We start from the raw sequence: 15,645 nt of genomic DNA, 5'->3' as shown, positions 1-15,645 counted from the left end.
GCCCCTTGGTGGGCTGTTTGGGTGATTGTTCGCATCTGGTCTCCAGGGGCTGCCAGATGCACCCCCACTGGCCAGACCTGGAGAGGGTGGGGAGGCAAGCTTGGAGCCTGGGCCCTCCCACCCCCGCTGACCCCCCACCCAGGCCCCCCACCCAGCGACAAAGCCCGTGGCACTTCCTCTAACCGTCTGGCAGGCGGCCTGGCCCGGCCCCTTCTCTAAGGAAGCGCATTTCCTGCCTCCCCGGGCCGGGCTGGATGAGCCGGGAGCTCCCCTCAGCCGACAGTCAGACCTCAGGCTCCATCCGTGTCCACGGGACCACCGCGCTCGCTGCTGCCACAGGAGTCCAGTGTCCCCTCCCTGCCCACTTCTTGGCCAGCTGTGGACCCAGGGCCCGGGCCTGCGCCCTCCTGCCCACTTCTCCTGACCCCTCGGCTGTCCCCGCAGAAGGCTGGAGCAGGGACGCTGTCGCTCCGGCCGCCTGCTCCCCTCGGGTCCCTGCGTGAGCCCACGCCGGCCCCCGCACCCACCCACAGCCCTGCCCCTGGACACCGGATAAGGCCCAGCGCACAGACCTCCGAGCGGACAGCATGGACCGTGACGCCCGTCTCCTGGTCGTTGCCCTGTTGCTGGCCGTCTGCAGCCTCAACCCCACAGGTAGGTGTCCAGGGACCTGGGGTGGGGGGACTCAGGCCCGGGGTGGGTCAGTGCCTGGCAGATCTTGAACCCGGTCAGTGCCCTGACCTCAGGCCTGGTGGAGCCTGTCTGGTGTCTTTCCTGGGGGGAGGTGGGGGACCTGGACATCCAGAGGGGGAGGCCACAGGGTGACCGACCATCCCGGCTGCTGGGTTTGGAGGACGCAGGGCTTTCAGAGCTAAAGTGTCTCAGGCAAACCGGGATGAGCTGGTCACTTTAGCTCTGGCCTGCTGGCGTCCCCATCACCCAGCTGCGCGGCCCTGAGGAGCGTGTGGGAAGGAGCTCGGTGCGTGGCACCCTGGGCCTTAGTTTTTGGAGCTTGGGCTCCGGAGTCAGGCTAGGGCTCAAACCTCCACTTCCTTAGCTACCCGGTGTGATCTGGGGGTGCTGCCTTCGTGTCGCTGAGCCCGTTTCCCCAACCTCTGAGTGGGGATGGTGACAGGACTCCCCCCTTGGGGCTGCTGTGGGAGGGGACCTGGCCGGGAGGTGAGGCGAGCCCTCAGGCCTGCGGCTCGTTTCTGTGTTGTTTTATGGAGAAGCGACTCCCAGAACCCTTTGGAACAGCTCGCAAGGCCCTCCCGCCTCTCTGCCCCTCCTCTCCTGGTTAGGGGACCTGCCAGAGCTCCTCAGCCTGGAGGCTTCTCCGGGGCTCCTGGCCTCTTCGGGCTTCTGAAACTGACCAGAGGAGGGGTCCTGAGGAGGTGGGGTGCCAGCCCCATCTCACCTGCCGTGCCTCCGCTGTGTCCTGCCCCTCACCCTCCTAGAGCCACAAGACAGGACAGCCCAGGGCCACCCCTTCAGGGTCTGGAGGAGGAAGAGGGGAAGGAGGAAGCCCTGAGGGGGGGGGGGCAGTAGGGGGAGACGAGAAGGGGAACAGCAGCAGCCACGGCCACCCCCTCCCCATCTCACCCCACCCCTCAGCATTTAAAATTTACCAAACCTTGGTCTCTCCAACTCTCACCACTGCCCCATAATACATGGGGAACTAAGTTTTAGAGATGCAAGTGGCTTAGGGGGGATTAGACCCCAGGCTTGTGCTCCCCAGAACATTTGCTTCTAACCATGTATGATGCGGCAACCCCTCAAAATGGCTCACAGCCATCCTGCAAGCCGGCTGCCATCACCGCCCCCATTTTACAGGAAAGGTAAACTCAGACCTGCCTGATTTCACATGGTTCCGTCAGACCCCTATCTGGGTTCTGACGTGCCTGTAGGTCCGTCTCGCCTTTCTCTCCCATCCTCTCACCCATTTCTAGCATGGTAACGTCCTATTCCACTTGCTCATTAGAGAAAGACCCATGCAGACATTTTGGGTCTGGTTTTACAGAATCAAGGTGGAGGTATGCTGGTGAACAATTAACAACTGGTGACTGGGGGAGCAGGCAAAGGAGGGTGGGAATCTGATTTGGGATGTCTGTCAATTTCCATGGTGTCAATGCTCCCACATGGCTGATGTCAAGTTACCAACTCACTAGCCCAGCCAGGAATTGACGCACAGCAGCCCACATCATGCGGTATTTCCACCACATTGATACAGTAGATAAAGATAACCTCAAGAGCAGAAATAATAGTAAAATGGAGTAAATTATTTAGGAGGTGATGAGTTTCTATGTTTTTAATATAATTTATATAATTGTAAGTTTATATGAGCTACTTCGAAATAATGGCACTGTCTGACAATTAGTTCAGAGAACACCTGGAAATTTTTCAGCCCACTCTTAGGAGCAGGCATGAGCCAGTTCTGGCACACCACGGTTCAAGGGTAACCATCCAGCCCAGCTCACGTACGGCCTGGGAAACCGAGGCCCACGCAGGGCAGATGAGGGCTCCAGCACGTTGCAGAGCACAGGCCCTTACAGGCTGGAACCCAGCTCTTTCCACGCCACGGGTGGGGATGGGGTGACCCAGTGTCCCCATTCATGCCCACAGGGGTCCGGAAACAGGTCCAAAAATGGGTCCAGATTTCTGGGAGCCCAACTCAGCAGCAACTCTCAAAACTTTTAACTATGCATGATTCTTGGTCCCAGCAACTTATCCTCCGGGGTCAGCCCTATGGAGATATTTTCCCGGCTCTCTAAAGATGTGTGACCCAAAGACACCTGTAACCAAAACCCAACTAGTAGAAGCCACCTAATGTATATCAGCAGGACACCTGTTAAATAAATTATTACGGAGAGGTATACTAAGCAGCAGTCGCCAAGGAAAAAGACGGGTCTCTGTGTATACTGCCGTGGACAGATGACTGCAGCACACTGTTAGATCCCCAATATTTCTATCATAATAAAATAGTAAAAATGTACAATATGTACAGAGGAAATTCTGGAAGGCTGTGTACCCAACACTCCTCTTTTCCAACATAAAGGTTTCTCTCTGGGACGTTCACCATCTAAGTCAAATTTTTCTGTTATGTTGGGATTTTTTTTAAGAGCAAGCATATGGAGATATTTAAAAAACACAAAAAACAATTTAACCACTTAGTTGCCTCAGCTTACCCCTCAAAGAAGGTAGATAAGAGAGGAAAACATTATCTCCCAAACCCCTTTGTAATATAGATACTGTTACCATGTTGGTGGATTGCCTTCTAGCTTTTGTCTAGCTTTTTCAGGTAATTTAAATCCAGATGGATCAAATTTGGGTGTCTTACATAACCTTTCTCCTGTCCCAGGAGTTTCCATATTGTCAGATGGACTCCATAATCATCCCGTTGTGGTTCTAGAATATTCTCTCCTTCAAATGAGCCATCGTTTACTTAATGAATCCCCTATTGCTGCATATTTAGTTCATTTCCCCTTGAGTACTGGTTATAAATACCACCTCAACACACGTTTTTGGCACATGCACCTTTTTCCATATTTTGTATAATGGTCTTTGGGTAGAGTCCCAGAAGAAGGGGTGCGGGGGCTTGTGGCCCATGTTAGGTGGCTGGGATTGAAGAATGTTTCCTCTGTGCGGGTGATCGTTTGCTGGAGGATGGAGCAGGGGTGTGGTCTGGGACTTCCGCGACTCATCGGAGAGGAGGACGAGTGACACAGACCAGAGACTGGATAGATCCATCATTTAGAGGCTGCATTTGGGGACAGCTACCCATTTGCCAGGAGGAAAACAAGGTTGGAGAAGGAGCTGGGTGAGCCAGGAGAGGGTGGGTCTCTGCAGGGCCATGGCTTGAAAGCTTCTCCCTTGCCTTAGGCAGGCGGATGGTAACACTAAGGCCCAGAGAGAGAAAGCCTTGCTCAGGGTCGCAGGTGGGTCAGTGCTGGGCCCTCTGAGGACAGCCTGGTCCATTGACTCAAGGACCTGGAGTGAGCTGGAATGTTGAGGGGCAAGAGGGAGGGATCCATCTCTCCAGTGTCCTCAGTACATCAGGCACTGTGCTGGCTCTTTGCCTTTATTCCCAGTTTATCGATGAGGAAATTGAGGCTTGGGACAAGTGGTAGGCTCAGATTCGAACCCAGTCCCAACTTCTTTCCCCTTCTCCAAGCTGGGGCCAAGACTTCAGGCAGCCTGGGTTCCAGAGACTTGGAGAGCTGGTTGCCCTGGCTCTGAGATCCCCCCACCCAGGTCCGGTTCGGGCTCTGCAGGGTCAGCCCTAGAGGCTGAAGAGGAGATTCAGGAGGAGCCGAGCTAGCTTTCACACCTGTGTGTGTGTGGGGGGGGGGTAGGGCTGAGGAGGGGAAAGGGGTTAAGGGGCCAAAGTAACAGGTGACGTTTATTTAATGCTTACTGTGTGCCAGACTCTGCTCTAGGTACGTTATGTGTACTCATTAAAGCCCTGTGGGGTAGAGCATTCCTGTTATTCCCATGTCACAGATTAGGAGACTGGGGCTCAGTGGGTGAAGGAATTGGCCCAAGTGGCACAGCCCAGAAGCAGGCATCTGGGACTCGAGCTCTGGACCTGTTTACAGCCCTGTACTGCCACAGAGAGATGATAGGGCCCTCCCTGTGGCCCCATAGTCTTTTTCCAGGAAGTTGGCCCCTTCTCTTTCCCCTACCGTGACCTTCCCACTTGGAGCACAACTCATGAGACCCTGCCCCTACCCTCAGTAGCCCCGTCAATGCCTTGCCCTCTCTTCCTACTTCCACCCCCAGGCAGAATCTCAGAACTTCAGAATCCAGTGGAGTGTGGAGCATCTCCTGTCCATTGTTTCCTGCCACCCCAGTATCCACATGGAAACTGAGGCTCAGAATGGTGGAGGGATTTGACACAGGTCATCTGGCAAATGAGAGCCAGGCCTGGCAAGCCAATTCCACAAATGTCTGCTCGTGTTTGTCTGTTCCGTGCCCTGGGCTGGGCTCTGGGGACTCAAAATGACTTAGACTTCTTCCTGTTCTGGAAAAGCTCCCTGTCTGCTGGGGGAGGCAGACACACAGACAAATAAAAATGACACACTTAGGCATGTGTGATTCTAGGTGGACGTCCAGGCACCAGTGTCCCTGAGAGGGGAGAAACTGGTTCTAGTGGAGAGATTTCTAGAATAGGGTTTTGAAGGACGAATAGAGGTTGGCCAAATGGTCAAATAAAGGAAGACCATTCCTCTGGGAAAGGGAATGGCAGTGGTAGGGAGCAATGTGTGTATTTGGGGTGAGGGTGGGGGAAACCCAGCATGTCTCCATTGACTGGGCATAATCATGACAATAGGTGTCAGTTCCTGAGCAAAGCCCATGACTCAGGAGCTAGCTTAGCATGGTGCCTGTGTTATCCCGCTGATATTCTCACCAATTCGATGAGGAAGGTTTTATGGTCATCGTCACCTCCATTTTGCAGTTAATGACATTAAGGCATGTAATGGAAGGTGAGAGATGGCAGAATCAGAGTCTGAGCCTTTGGCATCTGTCAGAACCCCAAGCCTGCACTCTTTCAACTCCACTCTAGGTTGCAGTGTATGGCCTTGACCCTGAGGGCACTGGGGAGCCATGAGAGAGGCCAGAGCAGAGGATGGCTGAGGTCTCTCTGATGGCCAGGTCTCAGGGAGAGCTTGCACGGGAAGGAGCAAAGCGAGACTGAGTGGCTGAAGAGGAGGGGACAGGCTTTCCAGCAGAAAAGACCTCTGCCAGAAAGAATCTGCTTTGGTATTCTGAAAGAATAATCACGGGTGTGGTGTACGGAGCACTGAACGCGGTGACCTCCTCAGACTGACACACCGTCTGTGAAGTGGGTTCTGCACTCGGGAGCTGGAGCATCTGGGTTCAAATTCATACCCTGTCTCTAAGTAGCTAGATAAACTCAGACAAATTATTTAACCCGTCTGATCCTCGATCCTAACTTCCCTGATGCTTGACTCTTGTGTGTAAAGTGGGTATAACAATAGTAGCCGCCTCTTGAGGTGCTCTTAGGGCCATATGAGTTACCTCACATAAAGCCTTGTCGCTGTATCTGGCTCCCAGTAAGCATGAGGGAGGCTTTTGCTGTGATAATTGTTGTTTTGCAAATGGGGAAACTGAGGCTTGGAGCGGTTAGGCTACTGCCCAAGGTAACCAATTTCAAAGAGGCAGAGCTGGGATTGATTCAGTCATCTGGTTCCAGAGCTGCTTCTCCCGACCACTGCCGTCCGTGGCCCCCCAAGAGCTGGGGTGGTCATTTGGAAAGACCTGGAGGTGGCCATGTGCTCAGTGGGCCCGCGGGTGGGGAAGGAGGATGAAGGGGCCAGTGGCGGGGAGGTGGTTCCAGGGTCCTTCACTTGGGCGCTGGACACCCAGGCCCCCAGCGGCGCCTCCTCTGACCTGGGTGCCGGGAGGTCTCTGTGTCTCCCTTGGTGCCAGGGGATTGTTTTCAGCTCTGTCTGGACCCGCCTCCGGCTCCGGGAGACGGGCCTGGGCGTCACACTCCCTCCTGTCTCCCCATTCTCGTCTGCGGGGTGGGGGCGGCTGGGATTCGAAAAGGCCCCAAAATAAATGAACCTCTTATCTGATCTCCCAGCCTGGCCTGTTATCTGATCCTTACATAATGGCCAGGCCTGTGGCCTCTCCCCACTGACGCTGACGGCATGGAGGAGGTGGCCCCAGGCGGCCCCAGAGATCCGGGAGGAACTGGGGTTCCTGGAAGTCTGGGGAGGGGGCAGGGAAAGTTCGAAGGGAAGGAGGGAGATGCTGTGCTACTGTGCAAGCCAGGCCCCGGGTCATGTGGGGAGAGGCAGGTCCCAGGCCTGGCCTGGTCAGCCCTCTGCTGTATGACCTTGGCCCACCCCCCGACTCCAGGCCTCAGTCTCCCCATCTGTAGAGGAGGGGTTGGACTAACAGCCAAGGAGACTGTGTGCGCTGATAGGGATAAGGAGAGGGTGGAGAGCACTGAGCCCGTTGGTAGGCTGGAAGGGGTGAAACCGTGGGAGATGGCACCTTGAGTCTACTGGGGCGAGGCAGTGAGGTGGCCTGGAGATGTCGGTGACTTCCCTCCCAGGGGGCCCTCACTCAGCCTAGGAGGCTTCTCCGTCCCACAACATCGCCCCACCCCTTAGACAGTTCTACAATGACCGAAGTCAGTCAAGGAATGATAAGAACAATGGGCATATGCCCTGTGTCATGGAACCCTCCCAGCAAGCTCTGAGGTGGGCTCTATTCTTACTGTCACTTTACAGACGAGGAAACTGAGCCCCGAAGAGGTGAGACCATCCACCAGAGTTACATGGTTACTGAGTGTTGGGCCCGAGACTCAAACCGAGGTCTGCCTGGTTCTCGGGACCTTGCTTTTAGCCCCAAGGCCATGCTGCCTGGGCTCTCTGGCGTCCCGGGCACTGTCAGTTCAGGGTCAGGGCAGGAGTGCGTAAGGCCTGGGCTCCCATGTGGCCTAATGTCCTTGCCCTGAATCTCCCCAAGATGGAGCTGGGGGATGGTGTCGCCATGGCGACAGGCGGCCACATTATGACCTTCTCTGTTCTCTGGGGTGCCCTGAGTCCAGCAAGGTTGTGGAAAGTGGAGAAGGGGCCGAGTGAGGCAAAAGAAAGTCTGGGTTCAGGAGAAACCTCCCTACCCCACCCCTCCTCCGAGCTGGCGTCAGCTGGACGTGCAGCCAGTCCCTCCGCGCCCATCTTTGATCTCCAAGAAAACAGGAAGTGAGCGCGACAAGATGGAGACACAAACTTCCAAACAGTCTCCCCTTCTCTCCTCCTTCCCTCCTCGGGAGCCCCCCCTTTCCCCAGCACATTCCTCAGGACGAGGTGTAGGAGCCTCATTTCCTCTTCCTTCCCTGCTGGGTCAGGGTGAAATTCCATTCACTTCCCTCAGGACCTGGGTTTCCGGGCTGCCCAGTGGCAGCCTCTGCGGCCTCCTCCGGCATCTTCCCTCCTAACCTGGGCCGCCCTTTTGGGTCACCCTGTCCCTGGGGGTCAGGAAGCACTCAACCCTCCTCCAACTAGAGGCATTCTTCCTGGTCTCTTATGACACCAGAGGGGAAGCTTTTTTTCCAGATCTCTGCTCCCACCTTCTTTGGCGGAAACAAAACTTTAAGGCTTGGGTTCGTATGTGAGCTCTGCCACCCAGTTAGGGGTGCTAGATTAGCAAATAAAAATGTAGGGTGACCAGTTAAATGTGAGTTTCAGAAAATTAATGGGTATTTGTTTTCGTAGAAGTATGTCCCATGGAATATGTGGGACATGCGTGTGCTAAAAAGAAACATGATCCATTGTTGATCTGAGATTCAGATTTAACTGGCTTTCTGGTTTTTATCTGGCCACGCTACACAAAGTAGCAGTGTGACCTTGGGACAGAGACTCTCCTCTCTGAGCCTCAGTTTCTTCATCTGTGGAGTGGGTATAAAGATGCTCACCCTTAGGGCAGCTGTGAAGACATCATAAAGCCCTCAGCCCGTGCCCTGTACCCAGAGGCCCCCGTTTTTTTCTTACCTGGCCCTCTCGTCAACAGGTCTGGCGGAAACAGTTCATTGTGACCTACAGCCTGTGGACCCCAAATGGGGCGAGGTGATATACACCACAAGCCAGGTCTCCGAGGGCTGCGTGGCCCAGGTGCTCAGCGCTACTCTTGAAGTCCATCTCCTCTTTCTGGAGTTCCCAAGGGTGAGTGCCCCTGAAGGGTCAGGGGTGGGCCCAGGGGAGGCCCCAAGGCTGAGGGGAGGAGGGGAGCCTGCACCGTGGCTATTGCTGAACAGTGGACCGAGTCCTCAGCAGGGCTCCTGCCAAGGAGGTGGAGGGACTTCGCCCAAGGCTCACAGTGGGTGGTGTTTGTGGGCTCAGGGAGGACTTCTAGGTGCCACTACAAGACTCCGGTGGAAAGAGTTGGATTTGGCTGTTGACCCAGTGGAGAAGTGCCAGGGGGTTAGCAGAGTGTGCCAGGTGAGTGTTACTTGTACACCTCCAGTGATGGGGAGCTCACTGCTTCTCGGGGGACACTGTTAGGGTATAGGCCAGTCTGATGCGGAGAAAGTGCTTCTCTCAGTTGAGTCCAAATCCTCTTACCTGGACTGTCCCCATTGAATAGCCACGACCCTGCCAGACAGCTCTTTAGAGATCTGAAAACAACAGCGACAGCCTCAGAGCCTATTCTCCACCAGGAAAACCCTCCTGAGGTCCACCATTTGCTTAAGCCCCTCAATAATAAGACTGCATTAATGGAGTGTTTGCGGTATGCTAGGTACTGTGCTAGGCCGACTACGGGCTGGGAATTGGGTTAAGCATCTTTCATATGTTAAGCCTCCCAAGGGCCCATCTATAGGGTCGATTATTATACCCACTTTTCAGAGGAAGAAACTGAGGCTGGCCTAGAGAGGTAAAGTGACATGCCCAAGGCCAGAATTCACACCAGATCCTCGGGGACTCTAGAGCCAGGCTGTCACCAGGCTCCCCAGTGGATCTCAGGGTTCAGGCAGGGTCTGGCCCATCCAGGCTGGAGGCCACCCTTGTCTGATGTGCCTTAAGTCCCGATAGCAGCTGTTAGTGGTGCTGGCTCAGGGTAATCTTGTGGTCAATGCACCCACAAAGCTGTTAGATTGCCCTGCATTTGTGCACTGATAAGAAGGTGCCCAGACCACCGGTATCAGGGTCCCTGCCCACCCCCGCCCTGCCTGCCGCCGGGACTGTGGGCCTTGAGAATCCCCGAACCGCAGATAGCGCCAGACACGTTATAAGGGTCTCACGGCATTGCAATTCTTTTTTTTCAAATTTGGTAATGATTTGAAAGATAAGATTTCCCTCTGTAAGCTCATTTTGTTCGTTCTGATGTTCGGATCCCTGCACCTCCTCTGGGTGACTAGAAACCCCTCACCCTAATCACTCGGCAGCTGGCCCAGGCTCAGAGAAAGGCGTGATCCCTGCCCTGGTGGGCACCAGGCCTGTGGGGCACAGAGTGTAGAGGGGCAGGACCCAGGAGATGGGTTTGCATTCTGGGGGCACAGGGCAGGGGCAGCTCAGCTGCTCCAGGATTAGGCAGGGCTTCTTAGAGGAAGCAACAATCCAAAGGATGGCCAGGAGCTCACCGAGTGAGGGAGGTGGTGGGGGAAAGCAGAGGCTAGAGCATTTGCAGGGGCAGAGGGAGCAGGCACGACTGGGGACAGCAGGCAGTGCGCTGTGGCAGGAGCTTATGGCTCCCGATGGGGTAGGATTGGAAAGATGGGAAAGGCCCTGGGGCTGTATTAAGGAGTTAGGTCTTTAACCTATGGGCAGTGGACAGTCATTGCAGGATTTCAAGCAGGGATAGGCTGGGGTGCCACATATTTGGCGTCTCTGGCAAATGTGTCGTATTCCAAGGATCCCAGCACACGTGACAACACACTGTCCCCATCACCCTTCTGCCTCGTTCCGGGAATTCAGTCCAACTTGCATCTGACTTCTAATCCGGGGAGCTAGACTGCCGGCTCCAGGACTCTCAGGGGTGTTCATTTGAGGAGGTTGAGGATGAAGCTGGGATTCAGGAAACCAGGACCCAGTCCTGGATCTGACACTGGTCGGCACCTCGTACAGCGCCTGGCATCCAAAGGTGCACCTCCTCCCCTCTCTCCAACAGAGAGAGGTACTTGCCTAAGAATCACAGAGAATTCGAATCTGGCCGACAGCCTGGCAGATACTACAGAAATGTATTGAATCTATGAATGTATGAATGAATGAATGAATGCATGCACTGCTCTGAGCCTTTGACATGGGGGTTATGAATCCCCCCAAACTTGAGTTTGGGGTCTACCACTGACCAGCTGAATTGCCTTGGGCAATCTCATCTCAGAGCTTTGGTTTACACCTGGGAGAAATGGGGTTGATCCTAGCACCCATAGCACAGGGTGGTCGTGAGGCTGGAGGGAGATGGTGCCAGCAAAATACTGAGAGTCCAGAGTGACAGCTCAATATGTGGTAGCTATGGTGGTGCTTGTTCTCGGTTGTCTATTGCTCCTGGACACCATGTCTCACCTGTAAATGCTCTCATTTGGCCAGGCATGATACAGTTTGAAGGGCATTACCATATCGGTTGACTAACTTGACCCTCAAAGATAATCACTTCGAGGTAGGTGAGGCAGGGATCTTGAATCCACCTTCTGAGGGGCACCAATCCCCGAGTATGGCTGGGTGAGACTGAGTTGGCCCTGTCCTGGGGTGCTCCTGGCTCCTCCCCCCCAAGGGCTGAGCTCACGATCCTGCCAGTTCCTACAGTTCTGACCGCTGAGGACCCCTTGGATGCCCTGGAAGGCACCCTAAATCCTCTCCCAAGCAGTCCCCACAGCGAGAGAGACCCCCTCAGCCTGCCCTTGCCAGGTGTCTTCAATGTGCCCAACTGCACTGGGTCCTGAGAATGCAGAGAAAAGAAGACCTGTGGGCACTACCTCGAGCCACTTACAGGACAGTGGGGAGGCAGATGTGGGTATTGGCAGCCCGAATAGGATGGAATCAGCCAAGGGAGAGGGCATGCAGGGGACTGTGGAGGGCATGCAGGGGACTGTGGACCCACAGAGGATGAGTACTGAGCATGGAAGGAAAGGGGTAGGGGAAAAGGCTCTTAGAGTCCAGCCAGACAAAGAAGGGGGTAAAGGCACTCCAGGGGAGGACACGGCATTAGCAAAGGCCTGGAGGCAAGAAACATGGGCTGGCAGCAGTGGTAGAAGGCGGTGGTGGGGGTAGATTCTCCCAGCCCAATTCCTCCTGACCTGTGGCCGCCTTCTGCAAACCCTGGCAGTGTTGGAACGGCTTTCCCATCCACCCCTGCGTGACCTCAAAAGCCTCAGATTTCCTGTGGGTGGGGGGCAGATGAGCTGTGGCAGCCAAGAACCTTGGGCAAGAGAGGTTCAGTGTGTGTGCTGGGGGAGATTTGCAGACAGATGAGGGGGCCGCTGGGCAGGGGCACTATCTCGCTGGGCCCCCAAAGGGCAGGCTGGAGTCTGGATTCCAGGAGGGGACCCAGGGTCACATCCTGACCTGAGGAGACAGGAAACTGCTGGTGTCTCAGCGATTCCCGTCAGTCTGACTGCTCCAATCTTCCCTCCTCCCAACAAGACCTTGGGCAGCAGAGCTGGGGCAGCCACTGATTCACCCCACTCCTGGGGAAACTTGGGGGAGCCCGAGATTGCCTCACCCACCCCCAAGCAGACAGAACCCTCCAGGCCCTGGCACTGACTCACTCCTGACCAGAAAAGGCAGGCAAGACCACTCAGGAAAAGAGGACCAGGAGTGGCTCCAGGCTTCCCCACACTGTGCTGGGAGGCTGCAAGAGAAAATGGAAGGCAGCGTAGCCCTCAGAGCTGTGCAAGGGGACCCCCTTCCCTGGGCCCCACAATTAGTGCCCCCCCCCCAGGCCCTCTTCCAGCTGTATCTCTACTCCCAGGCTGGGAATCTACAGGCCAAGGGTATGTGCCCACCTAGAGCCTGCACCCCTCCCCTTCTGGAACATGCTCTGGGTACTAAGGACCCCAGAGTTCCTTGCCCAAATGGCATTGAGCCTCCTCCTGGGGCTGCATGGGGCTCGTCCTGGTTCCATCCTCCAGAGGGGACTACACTCATGACAGCATCATTTGCCCTGAAGAGTGGTCAAGGTTGCTATTTGTGGGGGGTGGGTATGGCAGAGCTTGGGCATATAGACTGGGTTGCCCCCTTGAGCATGCCTGAGGGCCCTTGCGGTGTGCTCAGAATCAGGGTGGGAGAGAAGGGGGCAGGCTGGCAGCCAGGGGCTGCCGTTTGTATTCTTACCCCAAGCCTTAAAACCATTAGATCTGGGAAGGGGCATGGATTGGGACTCAGACAGGTTGGGCGTGGCTCAGACAGGTTGGGCGTGGATTGCACCTCATTCTCCACTGTGTCCTCAGTACCCAGCTCCAGCTCAGCTGGGAATAAGTGTTTGCTGGCCACCTGGAATGGATGATGGATGGTGGAAGGGAGGTAGGCGGGAGCAAGAAAGAAATGCACATGCATATAAGCACCTGCTGATTAGCGACAAAAGGATCCGTGGTGCTACTTACTATTCGTTTCTGGTCCTCTACCAAGTTGCTCCAGGACAGTCATGCCTTACCCTGTTCCCCTCTGGGAGCACAGAAGCCCCAGGCTGGGTCTAGTGCTGCCCCCTCTGAGATGGGTAAGTGAGTTGAGGAGGTGGGTTGGGCATAGGCCGAGCATCAGAGGGGTTGGAGGGACCAGGGGCCCTCAGCTGGGGGAAGCAGCATGGCTCTTCTGGGGGTTCTGCAAGTCTGTTGCCTGGCAGGAGACCAAGATCCCAGGTGCCAAACTGGGACTTCCAGGTGACAGGTTGGAATCCAGGGGTCACATAATTCTAGAATGTCACTGAGCCTGACTCCTTCCTGCACAGACGGGGAGACTGAGGCCCAAAGAGGGTGTGCCACGGTGAGGAGTGTGGCTGAGATGGGTTCTGGCTAGAATCCAGGCTCACTGCTGCCAACTCTGCTGTCTGAAACCACGGCATTTCCCTGGGTGAGTGGGCAAGGAGGAAATAGGAGAAAATGAAAACCAAGCTACTACCACGCATTTTAATGAGCACTGGAAAGCCCGCGTTGCAGACAAAATCTCACTGAATCTGCTCAACTCCATGAGGTGGGTGTATTGTTCCACCCATTTTGCAGATCAGAAAGCAAGGCCCAGAGACGGGACGTGACTGTACAGGGTCACAGCACTCGTGGCTGAGCCCAGATCTGAATTCAGGTCAGTCTGGCTTTGACCCTCTCCTCCTGCCATCCTGCCTGTATATGCCATCCCCGTCTGCTGGGGTAGACCGAGGGATTGCTGGCTCCTGTTTGGCCGGCACCAGTCTGGTCCTGGGAGGGTGGGGGCGGCAGGCAGCCCCGAGGCTCCGCTTCTAGAAGAATTGCTGGAAGCGACTTTCTATAAGTGGCTACTAGGACTCAGGGCCTCCTCACTGAAATCCCCCTTCCCGCCACCAAGTACTAGGCCAACAATGGTATCTGTGGAACACTGGCACAAAAATAGAAACACCACTGCCCGCCCACCAGCCCAGGGAGGGGGCAAGGGCAGGCCAGGCCGGCCTGGCTGGGGGCAAGGGGCTGGCTGGCTTGCCCGCCTCTGCTGGGTTCCCAGAATCCCCAGGATCCCATTCAGAAGCCTGGGAGCTTGAGATTGGGCTGCAAGGCGAGCAAGCTTGCCTTTGGGTCCCAGGCCTGGCGGGAAGAGGGTAGCACGTTTGCGTGTGAGTGATTGTGCCAGTGAGTCAGGGCCAGGGGGATGGAAATGTTTGCTATGGAAACCCTGACTATGTTTTTCTGGTAACTGGCTGGCCTTCGGCTAAGCCCTGGACCTCAGAGAGCCCAGAGAGCCCAGTTTTCTATCCTCTCTGAGTTCCCAAGCTCCTCACTTGCTATATGGCCCTGGCTGGTTTCTGTGCCGCTTAGACCTGAGCAGCGCCCACCCCCACCCCCCCACCCCCGGCCAACCTCCAATGCTGCAGACAGAGACTGGGTGGCGATGGGCTGGGATGTTTGTAAGCTCTGGGAGAAGAGCTGGGGGTCGCAACAAGCATCCTGCAGTTCCATCCTCCTAATCCTACTCCCCACCCCATCATGACCTGACCTTGACCTCTGCTGGTTCTCCCCACCTTTTAATTTTTATTTGTTTAATTTACTTTAATTTTCAGAACAGGTTTAGCTTTATAGAACAATTGTGCAGAAAGTACAGAGAGTTCTCATATGCCTCTTCCCCACTCTCTCCCTTCCTACTACCCCATCCCATAGTTTCCCCTATTTTTTTTTTTATTTTTTGTGTATGCTGCATGGTGGGGGTCACATTTCATTCTTTTTCCATGTGACTATCCCGTTATTGCAGCACCATTTGTTGATTTTTTTTTTGTTGGTAGGTGCACGGCAGGGAATTGAACCTGGGTCTCCCGCATGGCAGGCGAGCATTCTACCACTGAACTACCTGTACACCCCCAGTTTCCCCTATTTTTAACATCTTGCATTAGTGTGGTACATTTGTTACCATTGGTAGAACCAATATTGATACACTATTATTAATTAATCCATAGCTGGCAGCAAGTTTTACTTTTGTTGTATAATTTTATGGATTATGACAAATGCATAATGCCATTTATCCACTATTACAGTATCATACAGAATAATTTCTCTATCCTAAAAATACCCTGGGCTCCACCTATTCATCCCTCCCCCTGAAGCCCTGGCAACTACTGGTTTTTTTATCTACTCTCTAGTTTTGCTTTTCCCTGAAGGTCATATAGTGGGAATCACACAGTGTGTATGTAACCTTTTCAGATTGGCTTCTTTCACTTAGCAGTATACATTTTAGTTTCCTCCATGCCTTTTCATGGCTGGATAGCTCATTTTCTTTTATCACTGGATGATATTCCATCGCATGGGTATATGACGGTTCGTATATCCATTCAGCTATTGAAGGGCTTCTCTGTTGCTCCCAGTCTTTGGCAATCATGAATAAAGCTGCCATAACATTCACAGGTTTTTGTGTAGAGCTTAGTTTTTCATTAATTTGGGTAAACACCAGGGAGCACGATTGCTGGATTGAACGATAAGCCTATGCTTCACTTTGTAAGAAACTG

General features: G+C 54.6%; 1 protein-coding gene across 1 annotated transcript in view; it reads left to right on the top strand.

The window, feature by feature from the left end:
* Positions 1-228: 228 nt before the first annotated feature.
* The window catches only part of ENG (endoglin), a 37,185-nt gene continuing 21,768 nt past the window's right edge, over positions 229-15,645 (top strand). The window contains exons 1-2 of the mRNA XM_077145752.1: positions 229-654; positions 8,545-8,696. Coding sequence (XP_077001867.1) covers positions 588-654; positions 8,545-8,696 — 219 coding nt within the window. The 5' untranslated portion in view covers positions 229-587. The remainder of the gene's footprint in view (positions 655-8,544; positions 8,697-15,645) is intronic.

The sequence above is a fragment of the Tamandua tetradactyla genome, chromosome 2 (genome assembly GCF_023851605.1).
Source record: "Tamandua tetradactyla isolate mTamTet1 chromosome 2, mTamTet1.pri, whole genome shotgun sequence".
NCBI classification, from domain to species: domain Eukaryota; kingdom Metazoa; phylum Chordata; class Mammalia; order Pilosa; family Myrmecophagidae; genus Tamandua; species Tamandua tetradactyla.
This window is presented reverse-complemented; position numbering and strand designations above follow the sequence as displayed.